The 16,247-nt window shown below is 47.3% G+C and overlaps 1 protein-coding gene across 1 annotated transcript in view; it reads right to left on the bottom strand.

Moving 5' to 3' along the window:
- Positions 1 to 16,247, bottom strand: part of trpc6b (transient receptor potential cation channel, subfamily C, member 6b) — a 67,984-nt gene that overhangs the window by 7,026 nt on the left and 44,711 nt on the right. The window contains exons 6-8 of the mRNA XM_041876917.1: positions 13,610 to 13,874; positions 10,553 to 10,748; positions 1,134 to 1,337 (exon numbers count right to left, since the gene is read on the bottom strand). Of these exons, the coding sequence (XP_041732851.1) occupies positions 1,134 to 1,337; positions 10,553 to 10,748; positions 13,610 to 13,874 (665 nt within the window). The remainder of the gene's footprint in view (positions 1 to 1,133; positions 1,338 to 10,552; positions 10,749 to 13,609; positions 13,875 to 16,247) is intronic.

The following is a 16,247-nucleotide window of genomic DNA, read 5'->3' as shown; positions in this document are numbered from 1 at the left end:
GACTTTTCACTGTATTTTGCACCAGGAGGCTTTGTGTTGCAAGTCATTAAAGATGGATAACGTCATGAAGGTGGTCATCCAAACTGTTAATTTCATCCGATCCAGAAGCCTGAATCACCGTCAGTTTGACAGCCTTCTCAGAGAGAAAGACCACATCTATGGCCTGCCATACCACACTGAGGTAAGATGGTTAAGCCGAGGTGCTGTGCTGAGGCGTTTCTTTGATTTACGAGAAGAAATTGAACAGTTCATGGAAGAAAAGGGCAAACCAGTGTTAGAATTTCATTCCGCAGAATGGATGCCGGACCTTGCATTTATGGTGGATGTTACAGAGCACCTGAATAACTTGAACAAACAGCTGCAAGGGCGCAACAAAGTTGTCACGCAGTATTATGACAGCATACGTTCTTTCAAGTTGAAGCTGTCATTGTGGGAGACGCAACTTGCCGGTGGTGATGCAGCTCACTTCCCCTGTCTGAAAAATGTGTGCGCGACCCAACATGTGGCAGACATGAAGCGGTTCAAAGATAAAATAACGGGACTGTTACAGGAGTTTGAGCAACGCTTTCAGATTTATGTTTATATGTTTTTATGTTGATGTGGTATTGTTTTTAATTGATTTTATTTTATTTGTATATTTAACCTATTCTTGACTCTGTGGTTCTTGCACTTGTTTGGGGAACAGGATTTCATTATTTTTATCTACATTTCTGCCTGAGAAATGACACCCTGATATAGTTCTGTGATCTGTGAAACAGTTCTGTTAATCACTGAGGCATTGTGTGTTTGTGTGTTCTTTTTCTTTAGAATTTTCAAATAAACTTGACGTGTTTTATGATTAATAGTGATGTTGTGCTTGTACTATTTTGGACACACTGTCCTCAGGCTCCAGCTTTATGTTGTATGTTGATCGTATTAAAACAAAGAAAACAATCTGAAGTTGTTGTTTTTAAGTTATATATACCATGATTTTTCCGGTCCGGCCCACTTGGGAATAGATTTTCCTCCATGTGGCCCCTGAGCTAAAATGAGTTTGACACCCCTGATCTAACCCATGTATCAATAATGGCCATTCTATCTCCCCACAGTACGGTACTACCTATTTACTGTGTGTGGGAGTGCGCGCGGTTCACCTTATTGAGCTCTGTATCCTCCTTGCGACAGCTCTTGTGTCTGTTGAGAGGCTTCAGGATGAGGTCTCTGAGCCCCAGAACCAGGGCGATGATGGACTTGGGACTGGGAACCAGGTTAAAGGGGACAGGTAATGTCCCCCCCTCCTCAAAGTAGGAGAACCATAGCTTAGCCCGGGCAAACTTCCACTCTACATCAGCGTCATTCTGGGGAGAGGAGAAGAGATGAGAGGGGAGGAGAGGGGAGGAGGGGGAGAGGATGGGAGGGGAGAGGAGGTGGGGAGGAGAAGGGAGAAGGGGAGGAGAGGGGAGGGGAGGGGAGGAGAGGGGAGGAGAGGAGAAGGGAGGAGAGGGGAGGTGGGGAGGAGAAGGGAGGGGAGGGAAGGGAGGGGAGGGAAGGGAGGAGAGGGGAGGAGAGTAGGTGAGGGAGGGAGAGAAGGGGAGAGGAGAGGAGGGGAGGGGAGAGAAGGGAGGAGAGGGGAGGGGAGGTGGTGAGAGAAGGGAGGAGAGGGGAGGGGAGGTGGGGAGAGGAGAGGAGGGGAGGGGAGAGAAGGGAGGAGAGGGGAGGGGAGGTGGGGAGAGGAGAGGAGGGGAGGGGAGGGGAGGGGAGGGGAGAGAGGGGTTAATGCAGAAAACGTACAGTTATGACTATAACTACTGTTCTCTGAAGGAGGGAAACGAGGTACAACACAGCAATGGAGACATGAAATCAGGCACCAGATGGCACCAAGCCACGACCCCAGCAGACACCAGATGGCACCACGCCATGACCCCAGGAGGCACCAGATGGCACCATGCCACGACCCCAGCAGGCACCAGATGGCACCACGTCACGACCCCAGCAGGCACCAGATGGCACCACGTCACGACTCCAGCAGGCGCCAGATGGCACCACGCCATGACCCCAGCAGACACCAGATGGCACCACGTCACGATTCCAGCAGACACTAGATGGCACCACGCCATGACCCCAGCAGGCACTAGATGGCACCACGCCACGACCCCAGCAGACACCAGATGGCACCACGCCACGACCCCAGCAGACACCAGATGGCACCAAGCCATGACCCCAGCAGACACCAGATGACACCAAGCCACGACCCCAGCAGACACGAGATGGCACCACGCCACGACCCCAGCAGACACTAGATGGCACCACGCCACGACCCCAGCAGGCACCAGATGGCACCACGCCATGACCCCAGCAGACACCAGATGGCACCACGTCACGATTCCAGCAGACACTAGATGGCACCACGCCACGACCCCAGCAGGCACTAGATGGCACCACGCCACGACCCCAGCAGACACCAGATGGCACCACGCCACGACCCCAGCAGACACCAGATGGCACCAAGCCATGACCCCAGCAGACACCAGATGACACCAAGCCACGACCCCAGCAGACACGAGATGGCACCACGCCACGACCCCAGCAGACACCAGATGGCACCACGCCACGACCCCAGCAGGCACCAGATGGCCCCACGCCACGACCCCAGCAGGAACCAGATGACACCATGCCACGACCCCAGCAGACACCAGATGGCACCAAGCCACGACCCCAGCAGACACCAGATGACACCAAGCCACGACCCCAGCAGACACCAGATGGCACCAAGCCACGACCTCAGCAGACACCAGATGGCACCAAGCCACGACCCCAGCAGACACCAGATGACACCAAGCCACGACCCCAGCAGACACCAGATGACACCAAGCCACGACCCCAGCAGACACCAGATGGCACCAAGCCATGACCCCAGCAGACACCAGATGGCACCAAGCCATGACCCCAGCAGACACCAGATGGCACCACGTAACGACCCCAGCAGGCACCAGATGGCACCACGCCATGACCCCAGCAGACACCAGATGGCACCACGTGATGACCCCAGCAGACACCAGATGGCACCACGCCATGACCCCAGCAGGCACCAGATGGCACCACGCCACGACCCCAGCAGACATCAGATGGCACCACGCCACGACCCCAGCAGACACCAGATGGCACCAAGCCACGACCCCAGCAGACACCAGATGACACCAAGCCACGACCCCAGCAGACACGAGATGGCACCATGCCACGACCCCAAGCCACGACCCCAGCAGACACCAGATGACACCAAGCCACGACCCCAGCAGACAGCAGATGGCACCACGCCACGACCCCAGCAGGCACCAGATGGCACCATGCCACGACCCCAGCAGGCACCAGATGACACCATGCCATGACCCCAGCAGACACCAGATGGCACCAAGCCACGACCCCAGCAGACACCAGATGACACCAAGCCACGACCCCAGCAGACACCAGATGGCACCAAGCCACGACCCCAGCAGACACCAGATGGCACCAAGCCACGACCCCAGCAGACACCAGATGACACCAAGCCACGACCCCAGCAGACACCAGATGACACCAAGCCACAACCCCAGCAGACACCAGATGGCACCAAGCCATGACCCCAGCAGACACCAGATGAAATGGCCCACTGCAGACTACCCAGAGTTCCAACCTGACAGGAAAACCTGCGGTACCCCAGTATGACCCACTCCTGCCCCAGTCGAAAGCACACTGTGGGCTACACTGGAAGCAGTGACATCCAAGAGATAAAACCTTACAAAAGTGTGTGGGGATGCCCAACTCACCTAGATGCAACCCTTAAGGCCCAAGAAGACCAGATCTCTGGTGGTGTGTGCACATACAGCGTTAGATAATTCAGTCTGCTGTCATATGCCAGATAAATATCCTCCACAATCCAGTGGGAGAAAGCGCTCTACCACGAGCCGGACAGACAAAAAGTTGGTCACACAAACGGACACCCCTGGTCCGCTCAATGTACAGTTGAAGTCGGAAGTTTATGTACACTTAGGTTGGAGTCATTAAAACTCATTTTTCAACCACTCCACACATTTCTTGTTAACAAACTATAGTTTTGGCAAGTCGGTTAGGACATCTACTTTGTGCATGACACAAGTCATTTTTCCAACAACTGTTTACAGACAGATTATTTCACTTATAATTCACTGTATCACAATTCCAGTGGGTCAGAAGTTTACATACACTAAGTTGACTGTGCCTTTAAACAGCTTGGAAAATTCCAGAAAATGACATCATTTGAGTCAATTAGAGGTGTACCTGTGGATGTATTTCAAGGCCTACCTTCAAACTCAGTGCCTCTTTGCTTGACATCATGGGAAAATCTAAAGAAATCAGCAAAGACCTCAGAAAAAAATTGTAGACCTCCACAAGTCTGGTTCATCCTTGGGAGCAAATTCCAAACGCCTGATGGTACCACGTTCATCTGTACAAACAATAGTACGCAAGTATAAACACCATGGGACCACGCAGCCATCATACCGCTCAGGAAGGAGACGCATTCTGTGTCCTAGAGATGAACATACTTTGGTGCGAAAAGTGCAAATCAATCCCAGAACAACAGCAAAGAAGATTTGTGAAGATGCTGGAGGAAACAGGTACAAAAGTATCTATATCCACAGTAAAACGAGTCCTATATCGACATAACCTGAAAGGTCGCTCAGCAAGAAAGAAGCCACTGCTCCAAAACCGCCATTAAAAAGCCAGACTACGGTTTGCAACTGCACATGGGGACAAAGATCGTACTTTTTGGAGAAATGTCCTCTGGTCTGATGAAACAAAAATATAACTGTTTGGCCATAATGACCATCGTTATGTTTGGAGGAAAAAGGGGAATGCTTGCAAGCCGAAGAACACCATCCCAACCGTGAAGCACGGGGGTGGCAGCATCATGCTGTGGGGGTGCTTTGCTGCAGGAGGGACTGGTGCACTTCACAAAATAGATGGCATCATGAGGAAGGAAAATTATGTGGATATATTGAAGCAACATCTCAAGACATCAGTCAGGAAGTTAAAGCTTGGTCGCAAATGGGTCTTCCAAATGGACAATGACCCCAAGCATACTTCCAAAGATATGGCAAAATGGCTTAAGGACAACAAAGTCAAGGTATTGGAGTGGCCATCACAAAGCCCTGACCTCAATCCTATAGAACATTTGTGGGCAGAACTGAAAAAGCGTGTGCGAGCAAGGAGGCCTACAAACCTGACTCAGTTACACCAGCTCTGTCAGGAGGAATGGGCCAAAATTCATCCAACTTATTGTGGGAAGCTTGTGGAAGGCTACCCGAAACGTTTGACCCAAGTAAAACAATTTAAAGGCAATGCTACCAAATTCTAATTGAGTGTATGTAAACTTCTGACCCACTGGGAATGTGATGAAAGAAATAAAAGCTGAAATAAATCATTCTCTCTACTATTATTCTGACATTTCACATTCTTAAAATAAAGTGGTGATCCTAACTGACCTACAACAGAGAATTTTTACTAGGATTAAATGTCAGGAATTGTGAAAAACTGAGTTTAAATGTAGTTGGCTAAGGTGTACGTAAACTTCCGACTTCAGCTGTACATGGTAAAGCTCGTACTGGACACAGGACATGTAACCTCTGCTGCAAACGGAGGAGGTGAAATGGGAAAAAGCTGAAAAGAGACTGTAGGTCATGACCTTTTCATGACCTTAGGGGCGAAGGTCGCATTAGGACACAACGTCACCTTAGAGTCCCCAAGGGTGAACTTCATACAAGGGGGGTGAATGGATAACGCGTGGAGATCCCCAATGCGTTGAGCCGAGGCCAAAGACACGAGCAGGGCGGAAGGAAGAGGATCTTCAGATCCACAGACTCCATCGGTCCAAAGGGGGCCTCACACAGCACATCCAAAACCAAAGCCAAATCCCAAAGTGGGCTAGGTTTAGAAACCGGCCTGACACATTTTAAACAGGGGATGAGCCCCTGGAGTGGCACCATCAATTCCTTTCTAATGACACGTTGAAATAGCTTCAGAGAATGAACCCCGCTTGAAAAGCCCCTTTAGGAACATTAGAATGTCCACCAGAGAAAAGGAACAATTCCTTTATTTTGGCACCAAAGCTTGTTGCCACGGGTCCCTGCCTAAAAGGCAAATGATCTCTGCGAACCAAGGTCGTTTGGGCCAACGGGGAGCCACAAGGATCAACGACAAGTCCTCCCGACGCACCCTCTCTAGCGTGGGGTGAATCAGGTCCGAGGCCACTGGTGCACGAGAACATCCGTTCCCAACAGAGAACACTTATGGAGAAAAACAGCCCAAAAACGCTCATTTTCTCAAGATCTATGTCGGCCCTGTCGAACATTTCCCATGTCTGGGAGACCACCCAGGGGTGCAGCCTCCTCCCGACCTGGATTGCATATCTGCACCGTGTTGAGGCACCCGGGGAGATACGTCACCTGGAGCGAGGGAAATTGGGCCAAGCAAAGCCGAAAACCGGCCTCCCTCTGCGGGGACAAGAATGCACGATTCTCGACTGAGTCTAACTTGAGACCCAGAAACGGAGTCAAACAGCTCCAGAGACTGAACATGGGAAACCAGCAGGGAGGAGAAACACCACCCACTCCGCTACCCCTAGCCAATTGTCCAGGTAGTCCAATATCCGCATAGGTGCCAAACCCGCCTCCACAACTTCCGTGAAAGTGCGAGGGAAAGCCTGAAAGGGAGGACCAGAAACTCGTAGGCTACAGCCTCGAAACGGAACCTCAGCAACTTCCTGTGAGGGGGATATTTGGCCACATGAAAGTAGGTGAACCAATCGCCCGGGTGCACTGACTGTAACAACCGGCTGTTCGTGAGCATTCGGAATTTGTAGACCCTGAGTTGTTCAGGGCACACAGGTCTAAAATTGGATTCAAAGTCCTGCCCCTTTTGAGAACTAAGAAATACCAGCTGTCCTGGGCCTCTCACATAGGAACCTTTTGAAAAACCAGCTGTCCTGGGCCTCTCACATAGGAACCTTTTGGAAAACCAGCTGTCCTGGGCCTCTCACATAGGAACCTTTTGGAAAACCAGCTGTCCTGGGCCTCTCACATAGGAACCTTTTGGATTGGCTTCTGGAGAAGGGGAGAAATCTCCCTCATAACAGGCGCTGAGGCCTCGAGAACAGTCGATGTAATGACGCTGTAAAAACATGGGGGATGCAAAATGAATTGTAGCCTGTACCCCAACGTCACTGGTTGCAAAATCCAGGGCGACAAAACAATAATAATAATAATAATAATAATATGCCATTTAGCAGATGCTTTTATCCAAAGCGACTTACAGTCATGCGTGCATACATTTTTGTGTATGGGTGGTCCCGGGGATCGAACCCACTACATTGGCGTTACAAGCGCCGTGCTCTACCAGCTGAGCTACAGAGGACCAAAAAACAATGTATCTTAACACTGTGGGGTGTTTAAACTGTGTTTATAGTGTTTAAGTGCTCTGGGGGTTTATAACGTTTGCTTGGAGCCCGGTCCACTCTGGGTTCGGGGGATTAAAGTGCCAACGTTTGCTTGGAGCCCGGTCCACTCTGGGTTCGGGGGATTTGGCTACCAGTGATGTACCCTGATTGGCCGTGCCACTTGAGGGTACTGTTGTCACAGCAGATTAATTCATGCCTCGGCTTTTTCCCCTGTGGAAGGCGGGGCTTCCAGTCAGGCACAGTGTTCATTGGCCCTGTCAGGCGTGATTCTAATGTTCTTCAGTAGAGGGCGCTACCGTGAACTCCCCGTAGCGTTGCACTGAGTTGACCGACTGAAAAGGGAACTGAGCACTGAGAAACAATCCATTTTAAATCAACAACAGTCAGTTTTATAACATCGTTCCAAGCTTCTGGCTTTCAGAAAATAACCTTTTCGCCTTTACATCCATAATAATTGTACGGAGGAAGTAAATACTAAAAGCATTGAGTGGGAGAGCCATAACAACCTGATTGAAATGGATGGTGATGACAGCCAAGGCTCTGGTCTAGAGTAGGACACTTTATGGGGAGTAGGGACATGACCAACAGCAGATCCAAACATCCTAATGAGACCCAACGGTGGAGCAGCTGCGGCCTCTAAACTGGATGAGAGAGGATTTGATTTTCTCTTCCAACCCCGTAAGTAGCTGCAATTACCATCGCAGCAGAGAAAAATGCTTTGGAATTCATTTTTACTCAGAGCGCTGTATGAAACTAAATCATTCTACAATTACCTTATCTATGGGGCTCAAAGCAATTACCCAGAAAGACTTGGTGTGCATCCCAAACGGCACCCTATTCCCTATGTAGTGCACTACTTTAGACCAGAGAATGGCACCCTATTCCCTATATAGTGCACTACTTTAGACCAGAGAATGGCCCCCTATTCCCTATATAGTGCACTACTTTAGACCAGAGAATGGCACCCTATTCCCTATATAGTGCACTACTTTAGACCAGAGAATGGCACCCTATTCCCTATATAGTGCACTACTTTAGACCAGAGAATGGCACCCTATTCCCTATATAGTGCACTACTTTAGACCAGAGAATGGCCCCCTATTCCCTATATAGTGCACTACTTTAGACCAGAGAATGGCACCCTATTCCCTATATAGTGCACTACTTTAGACCAGAGAATGGCCCCCTATTCCCTATATAGTGCACTACTTTTGACCAGAGCCCTATGAACCCTGGTCAAAAGTAGTGGACTATAAAGAGAATAGGGTAGCGTTTGGAACGCTCCGCCTCTTATCAATGAGTGAAGGAAGCCAACCCACAGCCTCCAGAGTATCAGACAGCAGATCAGATGGAAGCTGCAGTGTCTGATTGGAGATTCATTAACACAGTCAAGCATGCAGATGTGGCCTATAACAATACATCTACAAAATGGTGGCTTCACCATGGAGCCATATTGACTAAAGAAGCATACAGCACTTTGTTACGACTAAAACATGTTAAATAAACCCATCTATTTGTATACCATAATAGTGTTGAATGTAGAGTTGTATGATCTAATAGTAAATATTAGCCTTGTCCGAACCACAATGGCTCATAGGAGCAGGAGCCTATCTCCTGTTTCTGTAGTGAGACAGCTTGATGTACAGTACACCCCCTGGACAGGACACTAGTCTATCTCCTGTTTCTGTAGTGAGACAGCTTGATGTACAGGACACCCCCTGGACAGGACACTAGTCTATCTCCTGTTTCTGTAGTGAGACAGCTTGATGTACAGGACACCCCCCTGGACAGGACACTAGTCTATCTCCTGTTTCTGTAGTGAGACAGCTTGATGTACAGTACACCCCCTGGACAGGACACTAGTCTATCTCCTGTTTCTGTAGTGAGACAGCTTGATGTACAGTACACCCCCTGGACAGGACACTAGTCTATCTCCTGTTTCTGTAGTGAGGCAGCTTGATGTACAGTACACCCCCTGGACAGGACACTAGTCTATCTCCTGTTTCTGTAGTGAGACAGCTTGATGTACAGTACACCCCCTGGACAGGACACTAGTCTATCTCCTGTTTCTGTAGTGAGGCAGCTTGATGTACAGTACACCCCCTGGACAGGACACTAGTCTATCTCCTGTTTCTGTAGTGAGGCAGCTTGATGTACCAGGACACCCCCTGGACAGGACACTAGTCTATCTCCTGTTTCTGTAGTGAGACAGCTTGATGTACCAGGACACCCCCTGGACAGGACACTAGTCTATCTCCTGTTTCTGTAGTGAGACAGCTTGATGTACAGTACACCCCCTGGACAGGACACTAGTCTATCTCCTGTTTCTGTAGTGAGACAGCTTGATGTACAGTACACCCCCTGGACAGGACACTAGTCTATCTCCTGTTTCTGTAGTGAGACAGCTTGATGTACCAGGACACCCCCTGGACAGGACACTAGTATATCTCCTGTTTCTGTAGTGAGACAGCTTGATGTACAGTACACCCCCTGGACAGGACACTAGTCTATCTCCTGTTTCTGTAGTGAGACAGCTTGATGTACAGTACACCCCCTGGACAGGACGCTAGTCTATCTCCTGTTTCTGTAGTGAGACAGCTTGATGTACAGTACACCCCCCTGGACAGGACACTAGTCTATCTCCTGTTTCTGTAGTGAGACAGCTTGATGTACAGTACACCCCCTGGACAGGACACTAGTCTATCTCCTGTTTCTGTAGTGAGACAGCTTGATGTACAGTACACCCCCTGGACAGGACACTAGTCTATCTCCTGTTTCTGTAGTGAGACAGCTTGATGTACAGTACACCCCCTGGACAGGACACTAGTCTATCTCCTGTTTCTGTAGTGAGGCAGCTTGATGTACAGGACACCCCCTGGACAGGACACTAGTCTATCTCCTGTTTCTGTAGTGAGACAGCTTGATGTACAGGACACCCCCTGGACAGGACACTAGTCTATCGCAGGGCCTTATAGTAAATGGTATACTAACTATACCCCTGCAAATTCCTCATACAAGAGCAGTATAACATGTTAAGAAGTATCAAACCTTATTACCTCTATTTCCCCTATGGGACAGTCAATTATTCATTAATTCATTAGTTACCTCTATTTCCTGGAAGGAGTTATTGATCATGGCAATGAGCATGTTGAGCAGGACGATCACCATGGTGACATTATAAACCCCATACAGGATATAGCCTATATTCTCTATGAACTTATGGCCATTGTTGATCTTCACTGACTTGACTTCAGACAGGCCAAATATGGCCCAGAATAACGTCTTGAAGCTTTCCTCAACCCTGGAGGAAGGAGAGCAGAGACCAATGTATTACACCTGGATCACAATGTATTACACCTGGATCACAATGTATTACACCTGGATCACAATGTATTAGACCTGGATCACAATGTATTAGACCTGGACGCTTAAGTGAAGTGCTAACAAAATATATTATTCTGTATCAAACAAAGCTGAATACTTCCAGACTTGGAATCCATCTGTACACAAATATACAGTATATATTGATTAGATAAGTATTCAACCCCCTGAGTCAATACATGTTAGAATCACCTTTTACAGCTGGGAGTCTTTATGGGTAAGTCTCTAAGAGCTTTCCACACCTGGATTGTGCAACATTTGCCCATTATTCTTTTCAAAATTCTTCAAGATCTGTCAAATTGGTTGTTGATCATTGCTAGACAACCATTTTCAGGTCTTGCCATAGATTTTCAAGTAAATTCAAGTCAAAACTGTAACTCGGCCACTCAGGAACATTCACTGTCTTCTTGGTAAGCAACTCCAGTGTAGATTTGGCCTTGTGTCTTAGGTTACTGTCCTGCTGAAAGGTGAATTCATCTCCCAGTGTCTGGTGGAAAGCAGACTGAACCAGGTTTCTCTCTAGGATGTTTCCTGTCCTTAGCTACATTACATTAATTTTTTTTTATCCTGAAAACCTCCCTAGTCCTTAATGATTACAAGCATACCCATAACATGATGCAGCCACCACTATAGTTGAAAATATGGAGAGCGGTACTCAGTAATGTGTTGTATTGGATTTGCCCCAAACAGAACACTTTGTATTTAGTTAATTATTTTGCCACATTTTTTGCAGTATTACTTTAGTGCCTTGTTGCAAACAGGATGCATGTTTTGGAATATTTTATTCTGTACAGGCTTCCTTCTTTTCACTCTGTCAATTAAGTTAGTATTGTAGAGTAACTACAGATGTATGTGTGGGGTACAGAGATGAGGTGGTCATTCAAAAATCAGGTTATACACTATTATTGCACACAGAGTGAGTCCATGCAACTTATTATGTGAATGGTTAAGCACATTTTTACTCCTGAACTTCTTTAGGCTTGCCATAACAAAGGGGTTGAATACTTATTGACTCAAGGCATTTCAGCTTTTCATTTTTAATGAATACTTTTAGATTTTTGAAAACATAATTCCACTTTGACATTATGGGGTATTGTGTGTAGGCCAGTGACAAAATATCTAAATTTAATCAATTTTAAATTCAGGCTGTTAACATAACAAAATGTGGAAAAATTCAAGGGGTGTGAATACTTTCTGAAGGCACTGTACAGTATGGATCCCATTTCAGTACCTTCGGAAAGTATTCTGTATTTACGTTATAGCCTTAATCTAAAATTGATTAAATACAAAAAAATCCTCAGCAATCTACACACAATACCCCATAATGACAAAGTGAAAACAGGTTACCTTATTTACATAAGTATTCAGACACTTTGCTATGAGACTTGAAATTGAGCTCAGGTGTATCCTGTTTCCATTGATCATCCTTGAGATGTTTCTAGAACTTGATTGGAGTCCACCTGTGGTAAATTAAATTGATTGGACATGAATTGGAAAGGCACACACCTGTCTATATAAGGTCCCACAGTTGACAGTGCATGTCACAGCAAAAACCTCACCTTGAGGTCGAAGGAATTGTCCGCAGAGCTCCGAGACAGGATTGTGTCGAGGCACAGATCTGGGGAAAGTTACCAAAAAAATTATGCAGCATTGAAGGTCCCCAAGAACACAGTGGCCTCCATCATTCTTAAATGGAAGAAGTTTGGAACCACCAAGACTCTTCCTAGAGATGGCCACCCGGCCAAACTGAGCAATCGGGGGAGAAGGGCCTTGGTTAGGGAGGTGACCAAGAACCCGATGGTCACTTTGACAGAGATCCAGAGTTCCTCTGTGGAGATGGGAGAACCTTCCAGAAGGACGACCATCTCTGCAGCACTCCACCAATCAGGCCTTTATGGTAGAGTGGCCAGACGGAAGTCACTCCTCAATAAAAGGCACATGACAGCCCACTTGGAGTTTGCCAAAAGGCACCTCAGACCATGAAAAACAAGATCCTCTGGTCTGATGAAACCAAGATTGAACTCTTTGGCCTGAATGCCAAGTGTCACGTCTGGAGGAAACCTGGCACCATCCCTACGGTGAAGCATGGTGGTGGCAGCATCATGCTGTGGGGATGTTTTTCAGCCGCAGGGACTGGGAGACTAGTCAGGATCTAGGTAAAGATGAACGGGGCAATGTACAGAGAGATCCTTGATGAAAACCTGCTCCAGAGCGCTCAGGACCTCAGACTGGGGTGAAGGTTCACCTTCCATCAGGACAACGACCCTAAGCACACAGCCAAGACAATGCAGGAGTGGCTTCGGGACAAGTCTCTGAATGTCCTTGAGTGGCCCAGCCAGAGCCCGGACTTAAACCCGATCGAACATCTCTGGAGACACCTGAAAATAGCTCTGCAGCGGCGTTCCCCATCCAACCTGACAGAGCTTGAGAGGATCTGCAGAGAAGAATGGGAGAAAGTCCCCAAATACAGGTGTGCCAAGCTTGTAGCATCATACCCAAGAAGACTCAAGGCTGTAGTCGCTGCCAAAGGTGTTTCAACAAAGTACTGAGTAAAGGGTCTGAATACTTATGTAAATGTAATACTTGAGGGTTTTTTAAATGATTAATTAGCTAAATCTTCTAAAACATTGTCATTATGGGGTATTGTGTGTAGATTGATGAACAATTTTATCAATTTTAGAATAAGGCTGTAACATAACAAAATGTGGAAAAGGTCAAGGGGTCTGAATACTTTCCGAAGGCAATGTATGTATCCCATTTCTTCCATAATTACATACTCACGTGGTGAAGGCGTTATTCTGCTTGGCTCCCAGGTAGTATGAGTAGAGATTGAACATTCCAAACATGAAGGCCACAAAAACCATGATGAAGATCACCATGAACTTAAAGATGTCTTTCACCGTCCGTCCCAGAGATATCTGCAGGGGTCCGAAACTCTCATTAGCTGGGAGGATGTACGCGATGCGAGAGAAGCTCAGGACCACAGCGATGGAATACAAACCCTCTGAGATGATCTGGGGGTCCGATGGAACCCAGTTATTACGGGCTGAGAGAGAGAGAGAGAGAGAGAGAGAGAGAGAGAGAGAGAGAGAGAGAGAGAGAGAGAGATGATTACAGTAAACAGAGAGTACACAACGGCAGAATACCTGACCACTGTGACTAATTTAAGGAAAGCTTTGACTATGTACAGACTCAGTGAGCATAGCCTTGCTATTGAGAAAGGCCGCCGTAGGCAGACCTGGCTCTCAAGAAAAGACAGGCTATGTGCACACTGCCCACAAAATGAGGTGGAAACTGAGCTGCACTTCCTAACCTCCTGCCAAATGTATGACCATATTAGAGACACATATTTCCCTCAGATTACACAGACCCACAAAGAATTCAAAAAACAAACCCAATGTTGATAAACTCCCTTATCTACTTATCTACTACCAGTGTGCCATCACAGCAGGAAGATTTGAGACCTGTTGCCACAAGAAAAGGGCAACCAGTGAAGAACAAACACCATTGTAAATACAACCCATATTTATGTTGATTTATTTTCCCATTTGTACTTTAACTATTTGCACATTGTTACAACACTGTATATAGACATAATATGACATTTGAAATGTCTTTATTCTTTTGGAACTTCTGAGTGTAATGTTTACTGTTAATTTTTATTGTTTATTTCACTTTTGTTTATTATCTACTTCACTTGCTTTGGCAACGTTAACATACGTTTCCCATGCCAATAAAGCCCTTAAATTGAATTGAATTGAATTGAATTGAATTGAATTGAGAAGGGGAGAGAGACAGAGAGCAGAGAGAGAGGGAGAAAGCGAGAGAGAGAGACAGATAGAGAGGACGGAGCGAGAGAGAGGGAGAGAGAGAGAGAGAGCAGAGAGAGAGAGAGAGAGAGAGAGAGAGAGAGAGAGAGCAGATAGAGAGCAGAGAGAGAGAGCAGAGAGAGAGCAGAGAGAGAGAGAGAGAGAGCAGAGAGAGTGAGAGAACAGAGAGAGAGAGAGAGAGAGAGAGAGAGAGAGAGAGAGAGAGAGAGGACAGAGAGAGAGAGAGAGACAAAGAGAGAGAGAGAGAGAGAGAGAGAGAGAGAGAGAGAGAGAGAGAGAGAGAGAGCGAGAGAGAGAGAGAGAGAGAGAGAGAGAGACACAGAGAGAGAGAGAGAGAGAGAGAGAGAGAGAGAGAGAGAGAGAGAGAGAGAGAGACAGAGAGAGAGAGAGAGAGAGAGCGAGAGAGAGCGAGAGAGAGAGAGAGAGAGAGAGAGAGAGAGAGAGAGAGAGAGAGAGCCCACATGGATCAGGCAGTATCATTGCAAACGTTCTCCATGGAGATCTGGTCCTCTGTAGCTCAATTGGTAGAGCATGGTGCTTGTAACGCCAGGGTAGTGGGTTCGATCCACGGGACCACCCATACCTAAAAATTTATGCACGCATGACTGTAAATCGCTTTGGATGAAAATGTCTGCTAAATGGCATATTATTATTATGAGAAGTGTTGCTCAATCTCAGTTTGATGTGTCTTTTCTGCAATCGTGGTCAAAAGTTTTGAGAATGACACAAATATAAATTTTCACAAAGTCTGCTGCCTCAGTTTTTATGATGGCAATTTGCATATACTCCAGAATGTTATGAAGAGTGATCAGATGAATTGCAATTAATTGCAAAGTCCCTCTTTGCCATGAAAATGAACTTAATCCCTCAAAAACATTTCCACTGCATTTCAGCCCTGCCACAAAAGGACCAGCTGACATCATGTCAGTGATTCTCTCGTTAACACAGGTGAGAGTGTTGACGAGGACAAGGCTGGAGATCACTCTGTCATGCTGATTGAGTTAGAATAACAGACTGGAAGCTTTAAAAGGAGGGTGGTGCTTGAAATCATTGTTCTTCCTCTGTTAACCATGGTTACCTGCAAGGAAACACGTGCCGTCATCATTGCTTTGCACAAAAAGGGCTTCACAGGCAAGGATATTGCTGCTAGTAAGATTGCACCTAAATCAACCATTTATCGGATCATCAAGAACTTCAAGGAGAGAGGTTCAATTGTTGTGAAGAAGGCTTCAAGGCGCCAAGAAAGTCCAGCAAGGACCGTCAGGACCGTCTCCTAAAGTTGATTCAGCTGCGGAATCGGGGAACCACCAGTGCAGAGCATGCTCAGGAATGGCAGCAGGCAGGTGTGAGTGCATCTGCACGCACAGTGAGGCGAAGACTTTTGGAGGATGGCCTGGTGTCAAGAAGGGCAGCGAGGAAGCCACTTCTCTCCAGGAAAATCAGGGACAGACTGATTTTCTGCAAAAGGTACAGGGATTGGACTGCTGAGGACTGGGGTAAAGTCATTTTCTCTGATGAATCCCCTTTCTGATTGTTTGTGGCATCCGGAAAAAAGCTTGTCCGGAGAAGACAAGGTGAGCGCTACCATC

Source organism: Coregonus clupeaformis, chromosome 5 (assembly GCF_020615455.1).
Source record: "Coregonus clupeaformis isolate EN_2021a chromosome 5, ASM2061545v1, whole genome shotgun sequence".
NCBI lineage: Eukaryota > Metazoa > Chordata > Actinopteri > Salmoniformes > Salmonidae > Coregonus > Coregonus clupeaformis.
Note: the sequence above shows the minus strand (reverse complement) of the source record. Positions and strands in the feature narration are given on the sequence as shown.